The sequence below is a fragment of the Barbus barbus genome (genome assembly GCF_936440315.1).
Source record: "Barbus barbus genome assembly, chromosome: 5".
In the NCBI taxonomy this organism is placed as follows: Eukaryota; Metazoa; Chordata; class Actinopteri; order Cypriniformes; family Cyprinidae; genus Barbus; species Barbus barbus.
In genome coordinates this window covers 23471855-23494209 of record NC_136733.1, presented here as the reverse complement: position 1 = coordinate 23494209, position 22355 = coordinate 23471855, and the positions used below count along the sequence as shown (strand labels likewise).

Below are 22355 nucleotides of genomic sequence, written 5' to 3'. Positions count from 1 at the left end.
AATGAATTATTATGGAATGAATACTAGGTGCCACTTTTGGAGCGTACAAATAGTTGTTTCCACGGTAACGGCTGTACACAAAGCAGCAGTGTGCTCACAAACGCTGCTTTATCAGGCATTACGGGCATGATGAAATGAAAATGAAATCAACCAATCAGACCAAACACCGCAAATTAGCGTCACACAAAGGAGGGGTTTGGAAAAATTCATCGTTGAGCGAATTGTTTGGGAGTCTGAGCAAATAAGGTAAAATAAAAATAAATGCATAGTATAAGACAATGAAAGTGTTTTTTGACCTTGCATGCATGTCAAATTGTTGTTGGAGACTCCCAAAACCAAAATATTAACCTTTTATATCCTATAATAGGGGCACTTAAAACTTCATAAGGGTATGATTTCATTGAATAAACAAACAAAACAATGTCAAAACGCAGCATGGGTGTTTTGATATGAAAATATCTCTGAAGGAAACCGCCTGCACTCAGAAACGTTTTGATGGCATTTTCATTTCATCTTGCCTATGCATAATGTCTGATAATGTAGCGAAATGAGCACAGTGCTGTGTTATGTACAGTCGTTAATGGGGAAACCGTTTTGTATATAGACTGTAAAAAAAAGATGGATGATGCGTCTCCACTTCCGTCCACTATAGAAAAGTGAAGCCAAAGCATTTTTTATATGACCTCATAATAGTCTCAAAATCCAAACAGCAGTTGATGAATAGAACCAATTCCCTCTACATTTTTCTTTTTCTATAGACGTTTCATCGGGCGCATGCGCCTGGCCCGGAGTTAACTTCCGGTCTGTGTTTGTTTATCGGTCTGGTTAGTGGTGCCAGTTACAAACGCAGTAAAGTCAGGGCTCGCAAAATTTCAAAATCTCTGGTAGCCCTTCGGGCAGGTACTCTTCAGATTTTGGTAGCCCGAAAATTTATTTGACTAGCCCAAATAAAATAAAGACCATAAATGTCAATCAAAAACATTTTCAATACACAAATATCAACGAATATCAAGGAAAGAGTTTTATTTTACTATTTACAAGGTATCTGCAGAATTCTTAATCTATTTAAGGCAATTTGAAAAATTATTTCTTATACCATTTAACGTATTTAAAACTGTCTAAGGCCTTAAACTCTTCAATTTAGTTGTATCAAATTTAAGGACCTGTGGGAGCACTCAAATTTTTTTTCTTGCTGAGCAAAACATTTCTCTATTGGGCGGACATTTCGGTCACCTGAGCAAAAGCATTCTTTATACCAGACCTGTACAGCACGCACACAAATAAAGTGTGTAACTTTTAACTTTAATGTGCTATTTATATTTGATTTGACCCTTGATGTGACTAAATGATGCAGATTTTAGGTTACATGAGAGAGCATTTTTACTGTACAATACACTGCAGTTCAAAAGTTTGGATCAATAAAGATTTTTAAAGAGGTTTCTTATGCTCATCAAGACTGTATCTATTTGATAAAGAAAATACTGATAATATTATGAAATATTATTGCAATTTAAAATAAATGTTTTCTATTTAAATATACTTTAAAATGTAATTAATTCCTGTGAAGCAAAGCAGTATTTTCAGAGTCACATGATCCTTTAGAAATCATTCTAATATGCTGATATTTAATCAATGTTGGAAACCGTTGTATTGCTTTTTTTTCTTTTTTATACTGTATTTTTTGGGACCTGTGATATTTAAAAAAAATAAAAAGTTAAAAAGAACAGTGTTTAGTCAAAATAGAGATTTTGTTACAATATAATCTATTCAAAATTGTGGGGTCAGAAGTTTTTTTCTTTCTTTTTTAAAGACACTTTATTCAGCAAGGATGTGTTAAATGGATAAAATTGATAGTAAAGACTTCTATTGTTAGAAAATATTTCTATTTTGAATAAATGCTGTTCTTTTAAACTTTTTATTAATCAAAGAATCAAAGAAAAAAGTAACAGGTTCCAAATAAATATGAAGCAGCACAACAGTTTCAACACTGATAATAAATCAGCATATTAGAATTATTTCTGAAGGATCATGGGACACTGTAGACTGGAGTAATGATGCTGAAAAATCAGCTTTGATCTCAGGAATTAGGGCTGTAACGTCCCAGTCGATTAGTCGATTAATTGGTCGATACGGTCTGGTTCGACCAAAATTCTGATTGGTCGATTTTTTGCCGCGCTCATTTCATCAGGTGGAAAGCACTAATTGCTAATGGGGGTGTTTTCAGAGCACCCCTGTTTCACAGGTAACAGTCTGTTTTCAGAACACCCCCATTGTTTTCACTTTTTTTGGATTAGCCCAACCCACTGGAGAAGAGAGACAGATAAGTAGGCTTTAGAAGGTTTGATGCTAAATATTATTTATTTAATAATAAGCTAGTGGACTCAGCGGTTTGGAACACATATCAATATACATCAGTCCTATTCTAACATGTCAACAACAAAAAAATCGACAGTGTGGCAGCATTTTGTTTTAATAATAACTTAATAACGGGAAAGAGGTTGAATGCAAAGTTTGCAAGCAACAGTTTGCTTTCCACAGCTCGACGACAAACATGACGTATCATCTGAAAGCGGTAAGCTAACTTGTCTGCGTTAGGTTGCCCTGTCTGTTTTTGAGTAGGCTACATGAACATATCAGAATTGGCATATTTCAATATTTTAGTGTAATAATCGTTTTATAACTGCAGGCGCACACATCCGTAATGACGGTAGAATCCCCCAGACAAACCCATTTTTTTATTTGGAATGCGCAATTGCGCTGTGCCCACTGTTTGTGTTAGTTTTGAGCCTAAGATGCTTTATTGTTCAGTTATGCACTTTATTTGGTTTCTGCTCTTGTTTGTTTAATAAATATTCTTTTTTTATTAAAGTGGACGCGCCTTTTGTGTTTATTAAGAGTAAAAGCTTTAAGTCTATTCGTGTCTCAGCCGCGAAGCTGAGCTCTTATGTTCAGCCTCGCTCTGTGCGAGCTGCGCAGAGCGGCTGAAATGATAGTGTCTGACAGTTATACTTATAACATATGACAAAAATAATTTTCTAAATTATGTTGCACATTCCTCAAAAGTTCTTGTGATATCACTAGTTGACAACATAGTACTGTTTTCAGAAATCACAGGCTATGATATTGCGCAGGTGCACCTGATGCACCGCTGTCAGAGACGACAGACTCGTGTGTCAGACTCATTTCAGTGCAAAATAATTAGGTCAAAAACGATTTAATATACTGCAAATAGCCTATTAGTTTTTTATGTTTATTTATAATTAATTTAGGCAGACAACAAGGCTACCAAGTACTGAGCACAGTGCGTATCTAATTAATGTAACGTACGTTTTTTTTTTCTCCACGTCATTTTTAGTCGATTTTTAGTCGAAAGTTTCAGGACTTCAGTCGACCAAGATTTTCTTTGGTTGATTACAGCCCTATCAGGAATAAATACTATTTTAAAGTATAGGTATTAAAATAGGAAACCAATATTAGAAATTGCAATAATATTTCACTATATCACTGTTTTTTCTGTATTTTTGAAATGAATACAGCCTTGATGAGCAAGAGACTCAGTCAAAGACTCAAAAACAAGGTCAATTGTTTATCAGGTTTATAATATAGGCCTAACATAATATATTATCAAAACAAACCATTTAAACTGATAGAATAGAATAGAATAGAATACAAACTGAAGCAAAACTTAAGCTGAGATCTGTAAGTTAAATATAAAACCGTGAACACATGAATTCTTCTATAGCGGTCTAAACATCGTTATGAAGTACAGTTTGTACAATACTCTTGTGTGTGACTGTACATGTTTCAGAGTTTTGTTACCCATCCTCCACTATTTCCAGCACTTAATCAAGCCTCTCTTCTTTAATACATGAGGACGTTTTATTTCACATGTCATTGCGTTTGCGTTGTCTCTCTTGTTGAGCGCACTTCAACTATTGAAGTATTGATTTTCTACAGCGACTCATTTGGTGCATATCGTTCTCTTTCTATGAAACCTGTAAACCGCATTCACCGGCTCTAACTCGGTCGTGACATCAGCTCTATAGCGGTTTGCCCGAGCATTGCTATTCTTTCCCTTTTACTGGCGGCATTCAATCAAATTTACTGGCGGCATTCAATCACATTTTTGTGTGCGCGAGGCACATTATTTCTACATTTTCATTTCATCTTGCATGTTATTATATGCCTGATAAAGCAGCGTTTGTTAGCTCAGCGCTGCTTTGTGTACAGCCCAACAGCCGTTTCTGGGAAAACCTCTACTTCTCCCACTTTAAAGCGCCTCCTGCTGGCAGAGAATGAATTTGCATTTTTAATAAGTCCGTCCAAGTAGTTATCGCTGCATCTCAGTCTGTCTGATTTACTCCACAAACATATTTTGCTTGTTATCAAAAAATATTCTACTCTGGCTGTTGTTACTGATTTTATTTGGATGTCTACCGGAAGTTAGGTTAGGGCCACAAAAGCGCGCATGTGCAGTGATGTTTGTTTATGTTGTTACCGTTGAAACTGTCTATAATCTGTTATGTACATCACAATACAGAAGAAAAGATCTGTCGCTACTTCCATTTCATTGTGACCTCAAAACTGATTGCTGCATTTGACCAATGAAAATCAAGTACCCCAGAAAGCTGGGTAAAAAGATTAAGCATTTAACTTATCAGCATTTTGGTTTGTGTAATTATTTATATAATCCCCCCCAAAAAATATATATATTGAAAGGTGTTTAAAAGGTTAATTTATAATTAGCATTTTCATGTTTCTAGACATTTTGGCTTTGGCCAAGAATATTCCTTTAAGTGCAAGACATATTAATAAGACACTGCAGCTTTGTGCAAGCCTCCCTTGTAATATATTTTTAATTTAACGCTGGGGGGAAAAGCTTTCATAACAAGCACCTTTTTGTGCTTGTGTTGTCAATAAACCATTCTAAGGCTTTGAGTGTTTACTAGTGCATTATGCCCTTTAAAACAGCTATGAAGTTGCTCCACGGTCAGACAGCGAAGAGAGTGGCTCGGAATTTGAAGAGGAGGTGAGTGTCCCCTTATTTCTGCTCATTAAGCATTGACAGATCCTTGGTGTGGAGTGAGTCATACATGATTACACAAACTCTCACACATTATTATCCTTTTCTCTGCATCCATAACGCATCTCCCATAAGCCTTTTAGCATCTACCTTAGTAGCTCCTTTCTTTTTTACTTATGCTGCTATATTGTGTAAGTCAAGCAGTCACTGTGCGTTAAATGAGAGTAATCCGCTAATACTCCCTTTTTAGGATGATGAAGAGGTGGTCTCCAGAGCTGAATCGGAAGAAAAGAAAGTCATCGATCCCAACAGTGATGAAGTATCTGAAACGGCAGTCAAGCACATCATAGAGTATGTTACTTGTTCTCACTTCAAAGCAAAAAATGCCTTGTTGAGCTGAAGTGCCAAAAAAGTAGGACGACAAGATTCGAGTGTCGATAGCTGTTAGGTGTTCTTTTTTTTCTTACTTTTGTTAGCATCTGCCTTAGTTGGACTTCGCCTTTTGCTGGACAGTACAGTGAGGTTCAAAAGTCCAGCTGTGGAAATGCTTCTATTTTGCACTTTCCCAATTTTATAGATTTTTTTTTTTACACAAATTATATTATCATCTTAACTATTTGAGCAAAACGTGGAAATTCAGTATATCGCTAAGTATTCACTTAAGTATTCACGTTGTATCTGAAAAAAATTCAATAACAGCAGCAATTGAGCTGCAGGAACTTTACATGTTTACTTAAGACCTGATGGTCATGATATGACATGGTTAGTTAACTAAAAGTAAGGGCATAAAAAACATTTTTGTTACTTGAATAAAAATAAATGCTAACTTAAAATAAAAGATTAAAAAAAAGCTTATTTTATTTCAGATGATTTCTAAGGCAGCATTTCTCATTTTCATTTAGTTTAACTTAGTCATAAAGTTTAGCTTCATTAGTTTCATTTCTTTGTTATTTGTTTAAACTTTGTTTATTTACTGGTTTAAATTTGATTGAATTTCTCAGACATTTGAACCTTCACATGCTATAATTATTAGAGCTGTTAAAAGATTAAAATAATCTAAATTAACCTGTAGATTGTTTTTGTAGTTAACACAATTAATCTCAAAGTTTTCTCTAAATACACTCAGTGAGCACTTCATTAGCTTCACAGTCACACTGCTTCTTAATACAAATGTCTGATCAGTCAGTTTTAATGGCAACTCACTGCATGAAAACATGCACATATGGTCAAGAGGTTGAAACATCAGAATAGCCAAGAAATGTCACTCAGACCATGAAGTGATTGCAGGTGACAGATGGGTTACAGTGTCTCGGGAACTGCAGATCTGCTGGGATTTTCACACACAACAGTCTCTAGAGTTTCCAGAGAGTGGTGTGAAAACTAAAAAAACACCCCGTGAGTGGGCAGTTCTATAGGTAAAAAGTTCTTGTCAATAAGAGAGGTTGGAGGAGAATGAGCAAGATGGTTCAAGCTGACCGGAAGATGAAGTAACTGAAATAACCACACATTAAAACAGTGCTATGCAGGAGAGAATGTCTTAATGCATAGAACGCTCAACCTTGAAATAGATGGGCTATAGCAACATAAATCTATAGATCAGTTTCCAACAAAGGAGGACCCCATAGAGGGAGTTGTACATCTTGTCAACATTAACCATAATGTCTATGGATTGTTTCCAGCACCTTGTTGAATTCTTGCTGTGAGGAATTCAGTCATTTACAATATCCAATGTTACATTGCTTTTTATACATTTTACCTGTACATGTGTTCCTTGCGAATTGGACCAAGGTCCTTTGCTTTGATAGCACCATGCTGACCACTGAATTTACAGGAAATAATGAAGTTGCCACAGACTGCATATAGAGTGTATTGCATATTTCTAAAGTGTTGTGCATCCAGTTTTAATGTATTTATTTTACATATTAGACAAGTTTAGTTTTAGTTTTAGTGAAAGGTGCCGTTTTATCTTGCTTGTTGCAAGTGTCATAATGGACAAAATTAAATATTTTATGACTGCTACATTTTCACAGTTCAGCAGGTGTGTTAATACAATATGTTATGGGAATAGTACACCCAAAAATTATTATTGTCATTATTTACTCACTCTCATGTCATTCATCACTCATAAGGCTTCCATTCATCTTCAGAACACAAATGAAGATATTTTTAAGATTCTTTAATTATTTTTGTTGATCCTTTTAAAGTTCACGCAACCAAAGCATTTATATTCCTCAAAACAGTTACGTAAAAGAAATCTTTCAAATTTAAGCGGTTTAATCCAAGCCTCCTGAAGAGACACGATTGCTTTATGTGATGAATTGATTTGCTTCAACTTTTAATGGATTGACAAAAGTTCTGAAAGAATAATAAAAATACCTTCATTTGTGTTACTAAAATGAATGAAAGTCTTTTGGGCTTGGAACAACACGAGGATGAGTAGGCTAAATAATGGCAGACAGAATTTTCATTTTTGAGTAAACTAAACCTTTTAATGTTGGGCCCTGTCTTACAGGTCTGCTAAGCAGGATGTGGATGATGAGTACAGTGTTCGGGCGGGACAGACCGAACTCCAGTCTTACTATGGAGTGGCCCATGCGGTCATAGAGAGGGTGGAGAAACAGTCCACCCTACTGATCAATGGGAGCCTCAAACATTACCAGGTAAACTAAACTCTAAACTGACACCTTCATAGATATATTATACTCAGAATCCATCTTCTCTGAAGAGAGCTGTGTAGGTTTAAATTATATTTCAAGGGATTATACTCTAGAAATGGAAGAGGGTGCTGGAAAGAAATCACACAGAGCGGAGATATCAAAAATTGAGTGGTTTGTATTGAATCTGTTAACCCCTTTGGGCAGTAATGGATTTCAAAAGGAGAAAATAGACCCTTTCTTCAAATTTTCTTTAGAAATAGATCTTTCTTTTCTTCCTCACCTGATTGCTGGAGTGTTTAAAGAAAACTACAGGGAGACTGTTATTTATCCTTTGAAAGAACTAAGTGAGCACTAGGATTCATGCTTTGATTCCACTCGGCGACTGTGAAACACGGTTGGGTCCATCTATTGCCCCATGTTGTTCAATTAACTTTTGTGTAATCTTTGTGTCATGCATCTGTTTGGTTCTCTGTTTGTAATGATTTATGTGATATCACCGCCATATAGCATAAGTCTCTTGTTCAGATCCAGGGTCTGGAATGGATGGTGTCTCTGTACAACAACAACCTGAATGGTATTCTGGCTGATGAGATGGGTCTGGGAAAGACCATTCAGACTATTGGGCTCATCACTTATCTGATGGAACACAAGAGGCTCAATGGTCCGTACCTCATCATCGTACCACTCTCGTAAGTCTAGCAAACAAGCTGTGAATGACGTGAAAAGAGGTGTAATGAGGTGAGCTGCCTGAGACGATTTGCAGTGTAATGGCTTCATTAAGTAGCTAAACACTGTTACACATAGTTCAGTTGACCTCTAATGACTGAAAACACAATAGTGATTCATGATAGTGATTTGTGATGTTGCCTTTTAGGCAAGATATGGCAGCGCTACAGGTCACTGAACAGTCGCCATATTGATCATGCATGGTTGGTTGGAGATTGAGTTAAATGGATTCTCTGATGGCCGAATATCTTGTAATAGTTGAAAATCTTTGTGTAGTTATGGGTGTCTTATATTCTCATTAATGTACATTTAGGCTGCTCTAGCATATCCTTCACCACTGTCACAGAGACTTCCTGTCTGTAAAAGCCCCTATGGGACATGGTGAAAATGGCCATCAGTGCTGTTTTAGCTTAAGTTATTGTGATTGATTTGTGCAAGGGCCAGAAATGTCCTCAAACCGCCTCGCCTCACATCCATCATTAACTCTGTTCCACGATCACACCATCACATATCGTTTTACAGATGTGACTTCATTTAGTGGTGAAACGTTTGTTTCATATCAGTGGCTTCTGGTATAAAAATTACAATATTGATTTTTGTTCCTCTTTTTCATAGGACCTTGTCCAACTGGGTTATTGAGCTGGACAAGTGGGCACCAAGTATTGTGAAAATTGCCTACAAGGTAGCCATTGATTTTTATTATCACTGTGTTTTGTTACTGTTGACGATATAATTTTATGATGTAATATAGTATAAAGGTAATAAAATCAGAGGTACTGTAATAATGGTTCTGGTTTAATTTGTCTAAGGGCACACCATCAATGCGGAGGTCTTTGCTGCCGCAGCTCCGCAGTGGGAAGTTTAATGTCCTTATAACCACCTACGAGTACATCATCAAAGACAAGCAGATTCTTGCCAAGGTAAAGGCCACATATTTACATTTATGCATTTGCAGACACTTTTATCCTAAGTGACTTACAGTGCATTATATTTATAAACTTCCGTTCAAAAGTTTTGGGTCAGTAAGACTTTTTAATGTTGTTGAAAAAAAAAAAAAAGTATTTTACGCTCACCAAGGCTGCGTTTATTTGATAAAAAATACAGCAAAACAGAAATATTGTGAAATTTTGTATTTCAATTTTTTTATAGAATATAGAAAACAATCTAATATGCTAATTTTTTGCTCAATAAACATTTCTTCTTGTAATAAATGTTGAAAGCTGTTGTTTTCTGCTTAATGTTTTTGTGGAAACTGTGATACCTATTTTCAGGATCCTTTGCTAACTAGGAAGTTAAAAAGAGCAACAATTATTTAAAGGGTTAGTTCACCCAAAAATGAAAATTAGCTTATGTTTTACTCGCTCTCAATAAAGGCCTCCTGTAGCCTCCTTTATTCATCCCCTGGAGCTGTGTGAGGCACATTTTAGTGTGGATGTGCACGCTTTATTGGACTACTTTTGGACGCTTGGAAGAGCAAGGAACATTTTTAATGTAACTCCGATTGGATTTGTCTGAAAGAAGAAAGTCATATACACCTAGGATGCTTTGAAGGTGAATAAATATGGGCTAATTTTCATTTCTGGGTGAACTACCCTTTAAAAAAAAAAATGTAACACTGTAAAACTCTTTACTATGATGGCGTTTTTGGGCTACGTAAAAACAAACAAGCAAACAAACAAAAAATTATTCAAAGATTACCAGATTAAAGTCGTAATATTTTGAGAATAAAGTCTAAATTACGAGAATAAAGTCGAAATACTACCAGAATACAGTCAAAATATTATGAGTAAAGTCGAGTTTTTGTATAATAAAGTTTTCAATAAAGTCAAAGTTTTTGTTTACATAATATATGTGTGTGTACTGTGTATATGTATTATGTATATATAAATACACACACATGCATGTATATATTTAAGAAAAATAAGTTGTTTATATTTGTATATAATATAAGTTATATGAATATAAATATATAAACTGTAAAAAAAATTCAGACCTCCCCAACTCAAAAATTTGACAGATTACATCTAAATTTTTCCATTGGCCCAATTGGATTTCTGCTAACTGAATTTGATCAATTGTGACAACAGTCTGTTAACATAGGCTCAATGAGAAATAATATGTTGAGCCAATTAGGGAAAAAAAAGTCTATCAAACCATGTTATTGGCCCAATTAAATATTTTACATAGTAGTAGCATACATTTTTTGTTTTACCTAATTTAAAAATGTATATTGGTAAATGTATAGTGCTAAAGCAACCTTACTTAATTGTTTATTCCCTGTTGTCCCAAAATAAAATGAAAAACTTATTAAATGATACACTAAACACTGCCACATTTTAACACTTTTAATGAAATATACAACAATATTGTGAAAATACCTTAAAATTATAAATACATTGACATTTTCTACACAGTAAACCTTACAAAATCATGCATTTAAATCTCATAAGATACACAAAGCTGATGAATTGCACCTTGTACATTGATACATGCAAAAAAAAGTCAAACATTTTATTAATAATGATAATAATTTATCTGCGGTTACTTCAGCCAGTGTTTAGGTTAATGTCACTGAATATTACCATTCTCACAAAAGGTACTCTGAGCTCATGAACTGCATCTTAACTATTTAAACATTAAACATTAAATACATTCACATATTAAAAATGTCAAAAACACCATCAAATGTAAGGAATGGGGAGGTTGCTTCACCCAGTGTTTAGAGTAATTTCACATCAACTATACCATTCTCACAAAAGGTTCTTTGCATGAAACTGCATCTTACACTTCAAATGTTTGCCAAAAAACAACAACCTCATAAGAGGAACTTTTCTGTCATTCATTACCCTCATGATGATCCACATCAATAAGACAATTGTTTCATCGAAAATTTCATCATTGGATTTCATCAAAAATATCTTAATTTGTTTTCTGAAGATGAACAAAGGTCACAAAGGTCCAAACGGGTTTGGAACGACATGAGAGTAAGTAATTAATGACAGAATTTTCATTTTTGGGTAAACTATCCCTTTAAGTCCTTGTTGTACTCCAGGATGAGTGCATTCACAAAGTCTCCTTAGTTTTGAAGCACCAGCTCCTCTTCCAGGACAGCGGAGACATTCAGCACACTTGACAGGGCCCTTGAAGTGCAACTGCTGCTGCTTACATTTCAAAAATTCCCATTTTCATTACAGTTGTGTGGTTCTCCAATGGCTCTGTACTCTGTAAAAAAAAAAAAAGTTACAAAATAGCAATGTCAATGCTAAGTCTACATTAGATTTAGCAGCCTACATTACACCAAGCCATGTCTCATGGCAGCTCTCAATAAAGCAACTCCTCACAAATTGCATCTAATAGCTAATAGTATGGAATAAACATATATACAATAAGAACTACTGTTAAATACTCACAGTGAAATTCGTAGTGGTTCCTTTTCTATACCAAATGGTGCCTCGGTGCAATCAGTTCAGACGTAGCACAGTACTCATTCAACAAATGCACAGCTAAACGGATGAGTTTTGAGTCTGGATTTAAATATGGCTTAATATGCGCTAAAACCATTAAATATGGTTTTAGCACATCTGATCTCTTCTGGAAGTCTGTGGGCATAACAGAGTGAGTTTTGGTGCCCACGACGACCAATCCACTTTCCAGGAAACTGTTCATCTAGGAATGCTCGGACCTGGCACCCATAATGTGGTGGTGCACCATCTTGCTGGAAAAACTCAGGGAACGTGCCAGCTTCAGTGCATAAAGAGGGAAACACATCATCATGTAGCAATTTCAAATGTCCAGTGGCCTTGAGGTTTCCATTGATGGTGCACCACCACATTATGGGTGCCAGGTCTGAGCATTCCTAGATGAACAGTTTCCTGGAAAGTGGATTGGTCGTCGTGGGCCAGTTGAATGGCCCCCAAGGTCTCCCGATCTGACCCCCTTAGAAGAGTGGGAGAAGAGGGTTGCATTGACAATCCAACACAATGGGCAGCACATTGAACACATTTTATAAGTGGTCAGAAACTTGTAAATAACTCATGAACGAATAAAGTTACGTTGAAACCAAGCACACCATTGTTTTTCTTGTGACATTACCAATAAGTTTGATGTGTCACATGGCCCTCTTCCTATTGAAAAAAACAAAAGTTGTATCCAAGATGGCTGACTTCTAAATGGCCACCATGGTCACCACCCATCTTGAGGAGTTTGCCCTCTCACATATACTAATGTGCCACAAACAGGACTTTAATATCACCAACCATTCCCATGTTATTACGGTGTATCCATATAAATGGCCCACCCTGTATTTAGACTTTATTCTCGAAATATTTAGACTTTATTCTCGTAAACTTCGATTTAAAAAATAAAATAAAAATTATGCGGCAATAAAATGCCTTCGTACTTTACTGTCCCTTTCGATCAGTTAAATGCTTCCATGTTAAACTATTAATTTCTTTCGAGGGGAAAAAAAAAAACTGGCTCCAAACTTTTGAACGGTTGTGTACTTTTTATATGTTCATTCATTCCCTGGGACTCAAGCCCATGACCTTGGAGTCACCTTTGCCAATTCAAAGCATATTTGTAGAAGAATCAGCACCTTTTACGTAATAGTTCAATCTTTTCTAATTCCCAGATTCGCTGGAAGTATATGATAGTGGACGAGGGCCACCGCATGAAGAACCATCACTGCAAGCTCACACAAGTGTTGAACACTCACTACGTTGCTCCCAGGAGGCTATTACTTACTGGAACACCTCTGCAGAACAAATTACCTGAGCTCTGGGCCCTGCTCAACTTCCTGTTGCCCACCATCTTCAAAAGCTGCAGCACCTTTGAGCAGTGGTTCAATGCTCCTTTTGCAATGACAGGGGAGAGGGTAGGCTGTTATATTTCACCCTTGTAGACTTAAATGGCTGTTTTACATGTTGCATTGTAGCTTAATGAGGTTTCTCTTTATTATTGGTTGCATTGGTGTTTGTTAGGTGGATCTAAATGAAGAGGAGACCATCCTTATCATTCGTCGTTTGCATAAGGTGTTACGTCCCTTCCTTCTACGCAGACTGAAGAAAGAGGTGGAGTCTCAGTTACCTGAGAAGGTAAGTAGCCGCTCTGTTTTTTAAACAGATTTTATTGGACATTGATGATGATAGTAATTTGGATGTACTGAAATGACAATTTAGTGTCTTGTCAAGTGTAGTGTCTTTTTTTTTTGCAATAAGAACATTTACAACATTCTTCTCAAAATTATTTTATTTATTTGAAAAAAAAGAAAAAGAAAAGCATTGTCAGGTCCCCCCATTTTTTTTTTTTTTTTTTGAAAAGAAACAAAAACAAAGTTTGAATGAAGTCTGTATGCCATGCAATACAGGCTATGTTGATGCATTGGCTCTTCATTTGTCACAGGTGGAGTATGTCATCAAATGTGACATGTCAGCCATCCAGAAGGTTCTGTACAGGCACATGCAGGGCAAAGGCATCCTGCTCACTGATGGATCAGAGAAAGACAAGAAGGTAAAGAGAGAGGCTAACTCACTGTTACTCTGCTGTGCAGATTGAGCAGATCTTCAGTGGTTTATACCTTAATGTATTTTTGTCCACAGGGTAAAGGAGGAGCCAAGACCTTAATGAACACCATAATGCAGTTGAAGAAGATCTGTAATCATCCCTACATGTTTCAGCACATAGAGGTATAAACATATGTTTTAGTACACTGAAGTGTCCATCAGGACAGGACACTTTCTGTTTCCAGTGAGTTAAAATATATGACACTTACATTCACATTAATTCAGATACATTTGAAATAGCATCTTTTTCTTTACATTTTTGAATTCATCCACACTGAGATATAATTTTAGTCCAGCAAAAACTGAGCTTTAAATTTATTTTCACATTATAGTATAAACTCTGAAAATGGAGGTTTTCGAAAAACAATGATGCATGTTTGGTCATGTGATGCATATTTTACCTGATTTAATGTCAGGAGTGTCCAATCCTGCTACTGGAAGGCCAACGTCCTGCAGAGTTGATTCAGGAGCGTTTAATTCGGTTTGGAGCACTCTTCAGGACAGTGGCCCTCCAGGAACAGGCTTGGACAACTCTTTTTAAAGGACTACTTCACTCAAAAATGAAAATGACCTTATGATCACCCTCAAGCCATCCTAGATGAATACAATATGAGTTATATTAGAAATGTCCTGGCTCTTTCAAGCTTTATAATGGCAATGCATGGGGTTTAAGATTATGAAGTCCAATAAAAGTGCATCCCTCCATCCATTCATCACAAAAAGTGTTCCACACAGCTCAATAAAGGCCTTCTGAAGCGAATCAATGTGTTTTTGTCAGAAAAATTTTAATATTTAAAACTTTATAAAACGTAATCTCAAGCTTCCATTAACCATTGTACGCACATTCACGACAGAGTAGTTATATTAAAAATTGTCCTGGCTATTCCAAGGATATATCATTGCAGTGGGTGGGTGTTTCTGTTGAACAGTCCAAAAGACACCAAATAAAGCGTGCGCATCGATAATAAAAAGTGCCTCACATGGCTCCGGGGGTTGAATAAAGGCCTCCTGTTGCAAATCCGTGCGTTTTTGTAAGAAAAATGTCCATATTTCAAACTTAATAAACACTCTCTCACGTCATCAAACTTATAAGTGGAAGCCGTTCCGGCAGATGTAGAATGCCGGCGTAGCGTGATGACGAACACGGAGAGAGAGAACAAAACAAAATGCCAGTCACGAATAAGAAGTACAAACCAAGGATTTGTCAAGAAAAATGTTGGAGGATTTCGATATTAGCCAAGAGGAGACTGGTTTTCCTTTGGTAAAGTAAGGAAACTTTGCTTTCCTTGCTTTTCCCTTGGTCTATTATTTACTTATTTATTTTAGAATTTGTTTTTAACTGAAATCTTTTGTTTGCAGTGAAATAGGATTGCACATAATTTCGTTGTACTGTTTGTATAATGACAATAAAAGATTCTGATTCCTGTAAAAAAAACTTGCAAGACTAGCATATCTCAAAGGCACGTGCATTACGCATACATCCTACGTCATCCGCTCAGAACGGCTTGCACATATGACAGTTAGCAGAAGTGAGAGAAAAGCATTTATAACATTATCACATATCACCTCCCGTAGCCATAACATATAACATATCATCCCCCGGAGACATGTGAGGCACATTTTATTATGGATGCGTGCGTTTTAATTGACATCTTTTGGACTGTTGAACAAAACCACCCACCTACTCCCATTCTAAAGCTTGGAAGAGCAAGGACAATTTTAATATAACTCTGATTGGATTAGTCTGAGAGAAGAAAGTCATATACACCTAGGATGCCTCGAAGGTGAGTAAAAAAAAAAAAAGGCTAATTTTCATTTTTGGGTGAACTAACCTTTTAAGGTTGTAGTGACATTGGATGTAGCCTTAAAGGGCATATTGCAGGTTAGAGACTCCAGTGAGTTGATGTATAGAAAAATACTGTAGGAACTAGATTTTCTTTAAAATATACTTTAAAATACGCTATTAAGGCTTCTGGAGTCGTTTTTGTGAGAGAATTTTACTTCGGCATCTGAAATGTGCCAAAACCGGAAGTGACGCATCAAAAGGGAGAGAGCGGTCCATTTAAACCACAGGAAAACAATGGATCGCAATGACAGTTCGGACGCTGAGGAAAATTTAAATGTGTATTTATACTCGTATGACGGACCACAGATAAAATGATGAGCCTGCTATGCAGCCAAGAGAGCAGGACAGGCCAGGATTAGACAGAACAACTTGAGGCTTGCTGTCTGAACCCATATGTGCTACAGATAGCCTATATGCACTTCAGTCAGGAGCATAGACCTCTCCAGGCCAGCAGACACATGTTTTAGGGCAGAAATCATTTATTACTCTAAGCTAAATACTTGTATACATGTATAAATACATAGTTAAAGATTTTAATATTAAAACAGTTAACTCTAGAAGTTAACTCCGTTTAGGTCATGACTACCTATAAGTAACACTTTTTGAAGCCATTGGTATAACACAATCAATAATCAATAATGTCCTCTGGGCCTATGGTGCATGTGTTGTGTCAGCCATTAGAAGATAGTTTACAGAGGAAGGAGGACTTTATAAAGGTTTTGAATTGACCCATTTTGTTGACAATAAATAAAAATAAATCCCATCTGCATTTATGGTTAATTCAATTCAGTTTTATTTATACAGCACTAAATCATAAATATTATTTCATAGCACTGTTAATACCCAACTCAAAACACAACATTTCAACCGTTAATATATATGTAGATGTAGATGTACCAAACATATACTACCAAAAGAAATACCATCTGACCCATTTAAAAACATTTAACAATCTTTCAGTCTGGGTATCACACTAATGTGTTGTTAAAGTGTGTTAAATCATGAAGGCTGTGCTAGATATACACCAACGATGATAATCCTCCGGTGTAAAGTGATCGTTAAATCACACACCACCGCGGTGTTTGAAGCAGATGCATTAGTGAAGTCCCGTCTCCTCGGCTGCACTAACGCACCGAGGCCCGGAAGATACCGTCCTAGTTCTTGTTAGGAAACCTGTGGACTCGATGTCCTGACAGGCTGGAGTTTGTGCAACCTCCACAAACACAATAATTTACCATGACAATGATACATTGAAATAAAAATAACTACCAAAAACACACTTGACTCGCGCGCGCTCAAAGCAGAGTGCTGCACACGACTCCCTTCTGTGACGTAATATGACGCGATGTTGAAAAAAAGCGTGAGAACTCTGTCAAGGAAAGCATCACTTTTTCATCTAAATTTGTGCCCTCACGTCTTGTAAAACATTTTGAAATCCTGCATTAACGGTTCATATGGTATTTTCATACAAGCTTATATATTCATTTGAATTTTTTTTTTACCTGCAATATGCACTTTAAAGGTTCACCCAAAACTGAAAGTTCTGCCTCAGTACTTTCTTTGTTCTGCGGGACACGAAATAAGGTATTATGAAGAATATTTCAACTGTTTTTTTTTTTTTTTTTAAATATATTTTTTTTTTCATACCATGAAAGTGGTAAGAAAAAACATTGGACCCAACTGACGTTTATTGTATGGATATAAAATATCTTCAACATCTAGAACTACTTAAAAGCTATGGTGTTAGTGTAATGGAGGTCAGCAGATAGGTGCTATGCAGGTAAACTTCACTCCCCTGATCTCAAGAGGCGCACTAGCAACTGATGCTAGTGGCTATAGTCTTTAGCCTCCTTGTTAGTGCGCCCGCCTCCCATTCCAGAGACCCGGGTTCGAGGCCCACTCGGAACAAGAACGAGGTGTGGCGGTACGGACCCAGGGGGGTTACATTAGACCTTAAAACATCTGTCATTCAGCAATTCCATGGTGCAGTATATCTGAAAGTTTCTATTTTGTACCTATTTAGGAATCCTTTGCTGAGCACTTGGGATATCCAAATGGCATTATCAGCGGGTAAGTAAATGGTATACCTTGTATAATTTATTCCGAGATCGCCATGAAAATAGCCTTGATGCTGGCATGGCATTAAAGAGTGAATAAATAAATAAATCAACGGGTGAGTACGGATCAAATAGACCGTTACTTAACCTTAAGACTTACCATGATGTGTTCATTCATGTCAAATATGGATCATTAAACACACCGCAGGCCTCCTGCGCTACATGACCCAGACAGTGGAGGTGCACCATGATTAAGGCATTGACATTATAGACATGCTTTTTTTCTTGTCCACCTAGCCCCGACCTGTACCGTGCCTCTGGCAAGTTTGAATTACTGGACCGCATCCTGCCCAAGCTGAAGGCCACCAATCACAGGGTGCTTCTGTTCTGTCAGATGACCACCCTCATGACCATCATGGAGGACTATTTTTCCTACCGTAACTTCCTCTATCTGCGTCTGGATGGTCAGTAATCATTGCATTCCTTCTTTAATGTTTTCTTGTCCTTTGGGAACTCCGTTCAGGGGATTTCCAATTTGTGGGTTTGATCACACAATTAGGCTGCCCTTTCTCTTTCATTAACATGTGTTTGCTGCTGGATGTGTCCTCCAGGAACTACGAAGTCTGAGGATCGTGCATTGCTTTTAAAGAAATTCAATGATGAAGGCTCACAGTATTTTATCTTCCTGCTGAGCACCAGGGCAGGAGGTCTTGGCCTCAACTTGCAAGCTGCAGACACCGTTGTGATATTTGACAGCGACTGGAACCCCCACCAGGTTTGTGTGAATCACTGCTGTGATTAGAGGGAAACGAGAGAGTTGCATTGCTAGTTTACAGCAGTGATCTGTCATTTCTAGATCAGACTTCAAAGACATCTCGTAGTATATGTGATAACACCTTGGTTGAGGTAGTTGTGGAAGTTGGTTGTCCATTAAACAGAAATAAAACAATTATTTTGTTTGTATTTCTTGCAATTGCAACCTTAATGATATTGTAACTATAAATCACAAATTTGTGACTATTTGTTGTAATTATGATTGAAAAAAATAGGAAAAAATTATGCTGAAAATCTGACAAATGAAGACGTTTGTAATGTTACAAAATATTTCTATTTCAAATAAATTCTGTTCTTCTGATCTTATATTCATAAAATAATTCTGAAACAAATTGCCATTACAGGACTAAATTATATTTTAAAATATATTAACAATTATTTTAAATTGTAATAATATTTCACAATAATTTTACTGTATTTTTGATCAAATCAATGGAGCCTCGATGGTGAGCAAAAGACTTATTTTCACATTTTAAAAATCTTACCAACCCAAGCATTTGAATGGTAGTGTATACGTCTGAATTTCTTAATGATTTTTTAATTGTTCTACATATGGAAAAAATATATTTTTAAAAAAGTATATCATGTAGTCTCTTCAAATATTCCATGTAGTCTCTTAATATGTAGTCTAATATAAGGCAATAAAAGCTACATGCAGAATAATTTGAAAAAAAGTTGTTTAAAATAGTTTTGAAATATAGCATGTAACACCACAGCAATTTTTCATGCCAGCTAACCTCGAAAAAGTATACATTTTGATTTTATGTTTGATGTCTGTGTTTTTTGCTTCATTTAGTTACTTTATTCATTTATCTATGTGGTGTTGGTTGGTTGGATTAATTGTATTTTATGGAGCAGCATTTAGTTTGAGCCTTTTCCGCACACATTTTCAGCAGAAAAAGCTAAATTTATCCCTCCATCCACCCCCAATAGTGATCTTCAGCCAATTTGAAATTAAAATTTTTCCTTCTCTAAAGATCAAGTCAGAAAGCGTGCACTATGCCACTTCTTAATAGCATTCTCTCACTTTGATCGTCGTTGATGTAACCACATAGTTAATCACACACTATGTTTTTAATCACCAGGACTTGCAGGCACAAGACCGAGCCCATCGTATCGGCCAGCAGAACGAAGTACGCGTACTGCGTCTGTGCTCTGTTAATAGTGTGGAGGAGAAGATTCTAGCAGCGGCCAAGTATAAACTGAACGTTGATCAGAAAGTCATTCAGGCTGGCATGTTTGATCAGAAGTCCTCCAGCCATGAGCGTAGAGCTTTCCTGCAGGCTATTCTGGAGCATGAGGAACAGAATGAGGTGAGTCACTTTAACAGGCACAGATGGCCGTAAAGTTTCACTCTGACAGAATTAGACTGGCTAATTGTATCCAGTCATGCACTGAGGTGAAAATTATTGGAAAGAAGGGCCAACAACGAAGTGAATATATTTTTGGGCCAATTTATGCTTAGTCATTTGATCGTTAGGATTGCTATCCAGTTGGCCATGAGCATTCAAATCACTCTTAACATAATTGTGTCCTTGCAAAATGGATATAAATCCAATCTACTATTGCCACAAATATATAAATATGCAAATATAGTAAGTTCATTTCCGAAATGATGCCAAAACGAGGTGGCAAACTTTTCTGTTGAATGCTCTCATCGCCACACATAGCAGTTAGTGTTTGAGTTTTAGGGCTTCTCCATCCATGCGTCTCATCCATGTTAGCTCATTTGTATGTGGATTGTGGAGTAAAGTTTATGTAAATGTCTTGAACAACCAGATAGATTTCAACTTGGATGAGAATTTTCTTCTATGGTGGTGCTTTCAGTTATTGGATTGCTGTTTGCCTCAGAGGCACCATGGACAGCATTTAGGACAGTAGCTGTATAATCTTCAAAAATACGTTTTTAAGCATTAAAGGGTTAGTTCACCCAAATATGAAAATTTTGTCATCATTTACTCACCCTCATATCTTTCCAAACCTGTAGGAATTCATTTTTTTTGTGGAACAGTTGAGATATGTTTGAACATTTTAAACAAATTTTCAATCCTTTATGTTCCACTGAAGTCATTCAGATTTGGAGCGACACGAGGGAGAGTAATGCCAGAATTTTCATGAATATTAAAAATTTTTTTTTAAATGTTTTTATATGTTAAATCTCTCTCTCTCTGTAAATACACACACACACACACACACACACACTTATTTCATCATTCATTGCCTGTCCATTATAATGTCACTAACATTTATTCAACAAATTACAGTTTATCACTAACAAAAAATATTATGCTTTACTCTCTGTTGAATTGCATTCTCTTATGGGTCAAAGTCTGTGTTTCTATTGATTTTGACTGAAGGCTGAAGGAAAGGCATGCAATTTTGGTAGTGCGGTTAAGTTACTTGCGGGAACAGTACAAAGCATTTCTTGGGTGTCTGGTAACGCCTGTTCTAGTGATATTACGATTTGAAAAAGCGAAATCTAAAGCACCCATATGGGATGTTAATTTATAATCCACTTGACCAGGTATGAAAATGCTAGTTACTCACAACATAAATGTGTGCTAATTATGTTTCTTGGCATATGTGTGTGTGATACCAGGAAGAAGATGAAGTTCCAGATGATGAAACTCTCAATCAAATGATTGCTCGTAATGAGGACGAATTTGAGCTTTTCATGGTAAGACTGAAATTGCACAAAATTTGCAACTTGCATGGTGATTCACAGTAATTGCTGTCGCTTTGAAAAGAGAGCCATATATTTTTGTGAATTTGTGCATTTTGAATCTATTTAGAAGTATAAGAGGAAACCAGTTACTTTCAAATTTACGTAACCCATTAATGGCACTTTCAGCGCATGGATTTAGATCGCCGTCGAGAGGATGCACGCAACCCTAAGCGTAAACCTCGGCTAATGGAAGAGGATGAGCTGCCATCATGGATCCTGAAGGATGATGCTGAGGTGGAGCGACTTACCTGCGAGGAGGAGGAGGAAAAAATTTTCGGCCGTGGATCCCGTCACCGCAGAGATGTCGACTACAGTGACGCGTTAACGGAAAAGCAGTGGCTGAGGGTATGATGCTTGTGTTATATTCAGTTCATTATAGTCCATGACATACATGTAGACTGACACATGGCATAAACATAATTCCATCCATATGCTGAGAGCTCTTGTTACCCTAGCAACAGGTACTCTCTTTCTAATGGTCTCTCTTTATGCTGAATGAAGGTGCACAGTGATGACTCCTCATTATGAATGTTTGCAATTTGTCATGTTCAACTTGTCAAGTTACTTCATTTAAGGTTTAGTGCTGATTAGTGTTTTCATATTATTTATATACAGTAATTCATTAGTGATCAATTCATAGTGTTCATATTTTTATTTGGCTTTATTTTAAAATTAATTTTTCTATTTTTCTATTTAGCTTTTATTTTTAGTTTTAGTCTCGTCTGGTTTTTAAGTTCTTGATCTAATGTTTATATTGTATTTATTTCAGTTTTATTTCAAGTATAGATAAATCGTTATTAGTTTTAGTTATCAATAACCACACTGGTACAGAGAGAACTTAAAAAGCATTAAAGGGGTCATGAATTGTGAAATCTAAATTCTCTTGATCTTTTGACATATAAAAGTTAATTGTGTTATAAAAACAT

At 36.4% G+C, this 22355-nt stretch overlaps 1 protein-coding gene across 2 annotated transcripts in view; it reads left to right on the top strand.

Moving 5' to 3' along the window:
• LOC306870133 (putative global transcription activator SNF2L2) overlaps nucleotides 1-22355 on the top strand; it is a 59060-nt gene that overhangs the window by 14943 nt on the left and 21762 nt on the right. For both annotated transcript variants that reach the window (XM_079417218.1, XM_079417219.1), the window contains exons 13-28: nucleotides 4972-5029; nucleotides 5274-5374; nucleotides 7536-7683; nucleotides 8206-8369; nucleotides 9022-9088; nucleotides 9216-9326; nucleotides 13037-13279; nucleotides 13386-13499; nucleotides 13807-13914; nucleotides 14004-14090; nucleotides 17837-17883; nucleotides 18168-18334; nucleotides 18482-18645; nucleotides 19790-20017; nucleotides 21304-21381; nucleotides 21556-21774. In XM_079417218.1, coding sequence (XP_079273344.1) covers nucleotides 4972-5029; nucleotides 5274-5374; nucleotides 7536-7683; nucleotides 8206-8369; nucleotides 9022-9088; nucleotides 9216-9326; nucleotides 13037-13279; nucleotides 13386-13499; nucleotides 13807-13914; nucleotides 14004-14090; nucleotides 17837-17883; nucleotides 18168-18334; nucleotides 18482-18645; nucleotides 19790-20017; nucleotides 21304-21381; nucleotides 21556-21774 — 2104 coding nt within the window. The remainder of the gene's footprint in view (nucleotides 1-4971; nucleotides 5030-5273; nucleotides 5375-7535; nucleotides 7684-8205; nucleotides 8370-9021; nucleotides 9089-9215; nucleotides 9327-13036; nucleotides 13280-13385; nucleotides 13500-13806; nucleotides 13915-14003; nucleotides 14091-17836; nucleotides 17884-18167; nucleotides 18335-18481; nucleotides 18646-19789; nucleotides 20018-21303; nucleotides 21382-21555; nucleotides 21775-22355) is intronic.